Consider the following 8,898-nt stretch of genomic DNA (forward strand, 5'->3'; position numbering starts at 1 on the left):
TTAGAAGCAGGTATTCTGGAGGCATGCATTTATAAAACTCTCATTCCTGAGTGGGGAATTGTATTCCCTGCTTGCAACCAAAACATGCGAGTTCCCTTATTCTATCTGAACCAAGCTTTCTAAGAAGGTTGATGTCCTGTGACTAGCAAGGATTGCTTAATTCCAGCCTGGCAGCTTATGATGTAGTCAACCTGTGCACTTATTTTGGAAAGAAAACTTCCATCTTATCCATACAAAGGTATTACTGGAAACCTGGTATCCATTGTCAAGAGAGACAAAAGCAATGAGGACATAATAATGGCAGTGGTTTTAAAATACTTGGTGTCAAACCAGTTTTTTGCAATTATCATAGTACTTTTAGAATAAATGGAAACTATAAAAGGCTCCAGATACATCATCTCAGGAATCCATGTGATGATCATTACGGAATCCTAGGCAACATTAAACATGTGGAGAGATATTTAAAGCTCAAGAAGGGAGTTCTAAATTCAAATACAAGAATTGTTCACCATTCTTATCACTTTGCATGATTTTTTTTCCCTTTTAGTCATTTTAGAACATGTGCAGTGATAGATTACTAAGGTTTTAGTTTGTTTTCCCTGATGACTAATAATGTTGAACATTTTAAAAAATACTTTATTGGCCATTCACGTATCTATTTTTTTTCCACCTCTGGAAGTTTCTTTTCAAATGTTTTGCACAATTTAAGAATGATATCTGAGTTTCTTATTACTAAGTTGTTGTAAAGATGGTTTATATATTCTAGATATAGGTACATATATATATGTGTGTGTGTGTGTGTGTGTGTGTGTGTGTATGACTTCCCTGCTGGCTCAGATAGTAAAGCATCTGCCTACAATGTGGGAGACCCAGGTTCAATCCCTGGGTCAGGGAGATCCCCTGGAGAAGGAAATGGCAACCCACTCCAGTACTCTTGCCTGGAAAATCCCATGGATGGAGGAGTGTGGTAGGCTACAGTCCATGGGGTCACAAAGAGTCGAACATGACTCTTTATATATATATATATATATACACACACACACACACACACACACAAATTTATGTAGTATATAAAATTGTATGTGTAAACTTTTATATATAAATGTATTTACATTATATATATACACATATACATAGCATATATATACAAAGTACCTATGTGTGTCTGTCCTCAGCAGTGTTCAACTCTTTGCAACTTCATGAACTGTAGCCCACCAGCTTCCTCTTTCCATGGGATTTTCCAGGCAAGAATACTGGAGTGGGTTGCCATTTCCTTCTCCACAATGTACCTATAAAAGAAACTTCACATTTTCTTAGTAATAATGCTAATTAGCACTATTATATATTCTAGATTATCCATATAATAAAACAATGAACTTCAACCACTACTTTATGCAAAAATTAATGCAAAATGAGTCAAATAACTAGATGTTAAACTTAAGCCTGGAAAAATTCTAGAACAAACGTACCTGATGTGGAGGTAGATCAATATTTTAGACCTGACATTATAAATAAACACTTGTGAAAAAATCAGCATTTGTTGAAAAATCTCTTATTTTGCATTGAATTAACTTGACGTCTTTTTTTTTTTTTAAAGAAACTCTACATTTACATTTTTTAAGTATAGTCTATTATGTTTCAGTACTATACAACATGGTTATGAGAAGTTTATACTAAGTCTTCAGTTTTGGTAGAATCATTTTCCAATTTTGTTATTTTATTGAGAGTTCTTTTTCATCCCTATTTCTTTTAAAAGTTTATATTTCAGTACAGCCACTATGGAGAACAGTGTGGAGATTCCTTAAAAAACTGGAAATAGAACTGCCATATGACCCAGCAATTCCACTGCTGGGCATACACACTGAGGAAACCAGAATTGAAAGAGACATGTGTACCCCAAAGTTCATCACAGCACTGTTTATAATAGCCAGGACATGGAAGCAACCTAGATGTCCATTAGCAGATGAATGGATAAGAAAGCTGTGGTACATATACACAATGGAGTATTACTCAGCCATTAAAAAGAGTACATTTGAATCAGTTCTAATGAGGTGGATGAAACTGGAGCCTATTATACAAAGTGAAGTAAGCCAGAAAGAAAAACACCAATTCAGTATACTAACGCATACTTACGGAATTTAGAAAGATGGTAATGATAACCCTGTATGGGAGACAGCAAAAGAGACACAGATGTATAGAAAAGTCTTTTGGACTCTGTGGGAGAGGGAGCGGGGGGATGATTTGGGAGAATGGCATTAAAAAATATATAATATCATATAAGAAATGAATTGCCAGTCCAGGTTTGATGCAGGATACAGGAAGCTTGGGGCTGGTGCACTGGGATGACCCAGAGGGATGGTATGGGGAGGGAGGTGGGAGGGGGGCTCAGGATTGGGAACACATGTACACCCATGGCAGATTCATGTTGATGTATGGCAAAACCAATAGAATATTGTAAAGTAAAAATAAATAAATAAATAAAAAGTTTATATTTCAGGATAAATTTCAAAACATTATTTTTAGTTTCTTCAAATATCTGTGGGCTATATTTATTGGAATTGCTTTAAAATTATAAAAATTGATATGGTAAACACATTGAATCTGTTAATCTATCAACATGGCATATATATCCCTTTACTTAGATATTTACTTTCAATAGTATTTTATGGTTTTCATATATAAATCTTGACTATATTTTTAAATGTGCTCATAATACAATCATCAAAGTTAACGTTTTGTAGTATTTTACATAACATTTTGTTTATATTTTTAATTGCTTTTATAGAAATCCATTTGATATTTTGTGTTGAAATTCTATCCTGTCACCTTGTTTAGTTAGTTGCTTAGGTCTATTTTATTTTTTGTAGAGGCCTTCACAATTTTTAACTATATAAGGATGTTATCTGCCCATAAAAATATTTGCATGATCTTGCTCTTCTCTACCCATCTGTGTGTCCTTTATTTTTCTTACTTTGTTGCAATGGCTGGAGTCTTATAATGTAGAACAGAATTTGGAAAGGAGAGACTTGTTTTCAATCTTGAGAGAGAATTCATCATTAAGTATGAGGGTGGCTATAGTTTTTATACCAATGCCTTTTTTATCAGGTTGAGTAAACACTTTTCCTTTCCTTATTTAGTAATAACTATCTTCTGGGATATTTATTCATAAATATTTTCATTCATAAATACAAATAGAAGTGTATTAATTTGTATGCATCTATTGAAATGATCACAAAATGTTAGTCACAACTTAGCAACTGAACAACAACTGAAATGATGTTATTATCCTCTTTTATTCTGTTAATTTAGTGAATATAATTGATTATGTTTTTCACTTCAAATAATATTTTATTCCTGGTATAACTTACATATGATCATGGTGAATTATTATTAAATAACTTGGCATATTTCATTCACTTTAATTTGTTTAATACCGAAGTTAATAGAAAGCCATCATGAAGATCAGAGAAAAAAAATAAATGAAAAGAAAGTGAACAAAACAATAGAGAGGACCAACATCTTATCACTATTTTACATTCCCATCAACAGTGCTTCTAGCTTTCATTTTCTTGATAGTGTCTCTTGATGCACAAGAGTTTTTAATTTTGATTGAATCTAATTCTTCTATTTTCCTTGTGCTATTTGTGGCTTATTCAAGGTTATGAATATTTCTCCCTACCAAGAATTTTATATTTTTAGATGTGCATCTGATCCTTGATCGCTTTTGAGTTAGTATCCATTTATGGTGTGAGGTAGGGTTCCAAATTCATTTTTTTTTAATTTTGATACAAAAGTTTTTCAGTACTACCTGTATATATAGTATTCAATGCCTATGGAATGGTGTTGGCAACCTTGTGAAAAAATAATTGCCAGTAGATATAAGGGTTATTTCTGGACTTTTATTTCTATTCTTTTGATCTTTGTCATCTCATTCTAATACATTGTTTTAATTACTGTAGCTTTTATTAAGTTCAGCAAGAAGTGTGAGTCCTCCCAATTTGTTCTTAATACAGAACATTTCAAAACTATTTCAAGGCTCTTTAGCTATTTAAGGTTTCTTGGAGTGCCTTATGAATTTTAGGATCAATGTTTTCATTCTGGGAAAAAAAAAAAAAAAAGAAGAATAACATTAGTATCTGGATGGAAATTATAGAGTCTACAGATCACTGTGAGGAATTATGTTATCTTAATTATACTAATTGTTTAATCTATGAATGTGAGATATGTTTCTATTTATAAGACTTTTAAAATTTCCTTAGAGTAACCTTTTATAGGTTTCAACAGCTATAGAAGGGGAAAGGCAGATGGAGAAACCTTCTCTCTGAAAGTAACTATTGCTTCCCCAGGAACTCTTTCCTTGGGAACAAGGAAATGACTTAACATTTTTCTTAGAAGGAAGCAAGGACCTTGGAGACCCCTGTTTGACCTGATCAGTATCTGGGCTCTGGTCACTGAAAACCATAAAATCCATCGATGGGCCCTTCCTTCACACGCACAAGGTCTTTTGATGAAATTTCTAAGCACTGTCACCATTTTTGTTTTGGGTTTTTTTTTTTTGGTTCCCAAATCGTTTAACTGTATTTGATGTTTTGCTTTCAATAATTGTGTGTAGTATGAACCCCCAAATTATAATTTCCATGATACATTTGTGATACAGCATGTATACAAATAACTTTTCTACAGTTTTTCCTAAATCTTAAAGATAGGAACACCACCATATGTTTTACTTACAGTTGCTTCTTTTCTTCCAACAGTTGAAAAAAAAAAAATTATTGTATTTAGACTTTCTTGAAAGTGACTTTTTTTATTACAATTTGTTATTTTTCAAGCTACTTCTTATTCTTCATGCAATATGCTTTCTTTACTCTCTCAATTCTTTCAAACAACCTACTTATGATTGAATTCAGCTCTTATGATTGAATCTATCTTGAAAGGTTTTACTTTGGAAGTTTAAGGCCCGTTGCAAGTAGCCTGTTGATGCAGTGAAAGTGTTAATCACTCAGTTGTGTCCAACTCTTTGCAACCCCCATGGACTGTAGCCACCAGATTCCTGTGGCACCTTATACTCTCCTTAATCCGACGTGTTCCCTGTGCTGAGATTCTTACCCCACATGCCTCAAACAATTGCTTACATATTATAAACAACTGACCTTAGAATTTTGGGGTTTTGACCAAATTGGTTTTGCCCAATTTTCTAAACACGCTCTTTCCTCGTTCCTAACATCCAGCCAAATTGTTGGTCAAAATCCATGAATCAATACATATTGCACATCTGACATGTCTTTTTCCAATCAAGATGAAAAACCAGGTGTAGTGCCTGAACTTGTACTAACTGGGAGGATTTCCATCTCTACTGACCTTCAAGGATTTTTTTTTTTTTTTAAATAATGAATAGGGCTATTAGTTCTGCAACTGTCTGCTTTGGTGTGATGCCTGCTTATCATTGCAGAACTCTTGGCATAAAAGTCACAAAACTCCCCTTCCTCTGCCCACTGATCAAAGTCATCTACGTGCACATGTGCAGTCACTTCAGAAGTCCCTGACTCTTTGCAACCCCATGGACCATTGTTATATTTCTTGAGCTCAAAAATATTTGTTGTTTAATGAACGAAGGACAAAAGAACTGAATGGAAAATATTTTCACTGAAATTGTTTTCTGTATAGACAGAGCTACATATTTTTAAAACCATTTTTCATTTAAAAAGTAATAAAAATTTAGAAATAAAAATTAATAACAGAAAAATACAACATGTACATGGGATGGATGTGTGCACACTGCTGTATTTAAAATCAATAACAAACAGGGATCTACTGAATAGCACATGTAACTCTGCTCAATATTATATAGCAGCTTGGATGGGAAGGGACTTTGGGAAAGAATTAGTACATGTATATGTATTGCTATTAAGTCCCTTTGCTATTCACCTGAAACTATCACAACATTGTTAATTGACTATACTCTAATACAAAATTAAAAGTTTAAAAATAAAAAAAAATTAATTTGAAAAAAGAAAAATATAACAAATCAAACAATATTCATAAACTAATAAATTCTAAGAACAGAGAAGATATCAGTGTAAAAGATTTTTTTTTAATGTGATAACATACTTTCAATTTTTTTTTCTTACATAAGCAGGACTAAAACAACTTGTGGCTTCCAAAATAGACATAACTAGAATTCTTCCTAGATTATGAAAAAGATGAGAAAAAAATTCCTATTCTCCACTACTATTTTCTTTTTCCCTATATTTTACTGAATGTATTCATTTTCCTTTCTAATAATGTTTATCCATTCAACATTTATCATAAACCAAAATTGTGCTATTTGCAGAAATTATTGCTAGGAAGTCTGCAAGTATTTCATGGAATAGGACTGTTTAGAGAATACATTGAAATTACTGTCTGGAATTAAAATATTCTTTTATTTAAATCATCCTCTTTTCTGATGGTTTGTAAATATAAATTGCTGACATGAAAATACAGAATTTGGGGGGGGTGCTTTTTTATGCATCACGTTTTTTATTTTTAATGTTTCTTAATGCTAAAAGGATTTTTTAATATGGTGTAACATTGTTATTTATGCGTTAGAGTTTAAATTACCCATTCATTTTGTATTTCAAAAGTAGTTACATAACATGGTGTTACAATCAACATATTACAACCCACTATGATACATAAAAAATGAACAGAGTAAGTGAAAATATGTGATTTAGTTATACATATGAATATATGTATTTAATAAAAGACAGTACATATACTAGTAAAAAGAGCCAATTAAATATATAAATATATAACAAATATATATTTGGATATATATATAGAGAGAGAGAAAGATAGATAATTAGTCCAGGATTGCTGTTGTCCCAATAAATGGTAACAGTATAATTATATTACCTTACTATTGCATTGCCTGGCAGTATATCACAGCAGTGAAGAACATGGAATGAGAGGAAGTTATACTCTGATTACTGGATCTTCAATTTTTTTGTTTGGATCATCCTCTTTTATGTTTATTACTCACCTGTTAAAATGGGAATAAAAAGAATGCCTACCTCTTGTGTTATTATAGAAATGACTGCTAAATGTCAATGAATTATCTATTTTATTTCATTTTACTGGGATTAAAGCTTATGAATGTATATACAGTGATGAAACTAGTAAAATCAGTTTCTGATTTTGCAGAACATTTTAAATAATATGAGTTGTCCTCTGCTAGGTCATTCTATCATTTCTTGAATTACTTTCTTCTCCCCTTTTTGCAGAAGCAATGATTTCTGTTGGTTATTATTTTCTTTATCTCATTGATATTCTTAACTGATTATGTGCATTCACCAATAATGTCCTTTTGACATTTGCATCAGTTGAATGAACATTGGAACACAAGCACATTTTATCAATTACTTGAAATCACTTTTCTACTACACAATTTCCTAACGGCATTTTTCATCTGGTCATTTCTCAAGGTATATATTAAGGGACTTAACATGGGAGTTATCATAGTGTAGAATACAGCAACTGCTTTATCAATAGGTAAAGTAACTGCTGGTCTCATGTAAGTAAAAACGCTTGGCACAAAGAACAAGAGGATCGCTGTAATGTGGGACATCAAGGTGGAAAGGGCTTTTTGCCTCGCCTCCAAGCTCCGTGTCCTTAAAGAGAGCAGAATGACTGTATAGGAGCCAACCAAGAGGAGGAAGATTAACAGACAGATGAACCCACTGTTGGCAGCAACAAAGAGTCCTAGAGTGTGGGTATCAGCGCAGGCAAGTTCGAGCAAAGGGTTCAGATCACACATAAAGTGGTCTATGACATTAGGGCCACAGAAGGGTAACCTGAAGATAAAGAGGATCTGAATGGTTGCATGAAGAAAGCCTCCTGCCCATGCCACTCCCACTAGCAACCAACACACCTGCCAGTTCATGGTGGTCGTGTAGTGCAAGGGCTTGCAGATGGCCACATAGCGGTCATAGGCCATTGCAGTCAGCAGGATGACATCAGCACCTGCAAATAAATGCTCTCCAAAGATCTGGCACATGCATTCAATGAAAGAGCTGGTTTTCTTCTTATGGAGTGAATCTACAATCAGTTTAGGGGTATTGACACAGGAATAGCAGACATCAATAAAAGAGAGATGAGCCAGGAAAAAGTACATGGGAGACCCCAATAATGGGCTGGTAGTGATGGTGACCATGGTGAGCACATTTCCTACCACAGAGACAATGTAGACAACCAAAAAGACTATGAATATGACTTTCTGCATCTTTGGATTCTGTGTCAGCCCCAGTAGAATGAACTCTGTCACATTGTTCCTGTTCTCCATGTATCTCATGTTATTGTTAACCACATAACCTGGGGGGTGGGGAGGGAAAGATCTTGTTTTAGTTTAACCTTGAGTTCATTAAACATATCTACCTAATAAATAACACATGCCTAGATTCTTATGACTTTTTTGTGATAAAAGATAATGTTCCAATCTGCTGAATACTACTTATATATGATGGTAAGAATCTGAGAATATGAATGTAGTGAAGAAGAGGCTTTTGAGAGAGAATCTTGTATGTAGGTCTAGTAAAGATTTTTGTGTGCTAGGACGGAGTGAGCTGAGTTTCACTAAGGGGATGGAAGCCTATTACAGAAGTCCCGGGATTTCACTATTTTTCCATTACCAGTGCACTGACAGAGTTAATATTAACTAGTTAATATTAACTAGTTATGAGACTAGTTAATATTAACTCTGTCAGTGCACTGGTAATGGAAGAATAGTGAAATCCCGGGACTTCTGTAATACAGTTGCTAAACCAATTACCTAAATCCAATAACTTTGTAGTAGCTAATAAAATTATATAATGACTGATTTCCATGGGTGCTATATGAAAACAAATAGTAAATGGTATTTTT

The 8,898-nt window shown here is 33.4% G+C and overlaps 1 protein-coding gene across 1 annotated transcript; it reads right to left on the reverse strand.

Annotated features, from left to right (window-relative positions):
* Window positions 1–7,378: 7,378 nt before the first annotated feature.
* On the reverse strand, window positions 7,379–8,330 carry LOC147357237 (olfactory receptor 4C46-like). The gene has a single exon (XM_086341952.1). It carries the CDS (start codon window positions 8,327–8,329, stop codon window positions 7,394–7,396), a length of 936 nt encoding a protein of 311 aa, XP_086198078.1. The 5' UTR covers window position 8,330; the 3' UTR covers window positions 7,379–7,393.
* Between the last annotated feature and the right edge of the window lie 568 nt (window positions 8,331–8,898).

The sequence above is a fragment of the Bos grunniens genome, chromosome 15 (assembly GCF_055505025.1).
Source record: "Bos grunniens cultivar Pamir isolate PY7600 chromosome 15, Bosgru_T2T1.0, whole genome shotgun sequence".
Taxonomy (NCBI): Eukaryota; Metazoa; Chordata; class Mammalia; order Artiodactyla; family Bovidae; genus Bos; species Bos grunniens.

Bases quoted from the DNA above. Each gene is read 5' to 3' on its own strand.
- LOC147357237 (XM_086341952.1), bottom strand. From the start codon at position 8,329: ATGAGATACATGGAGAACAGGAACAATGTGACAGAGTTCATTCTACTG.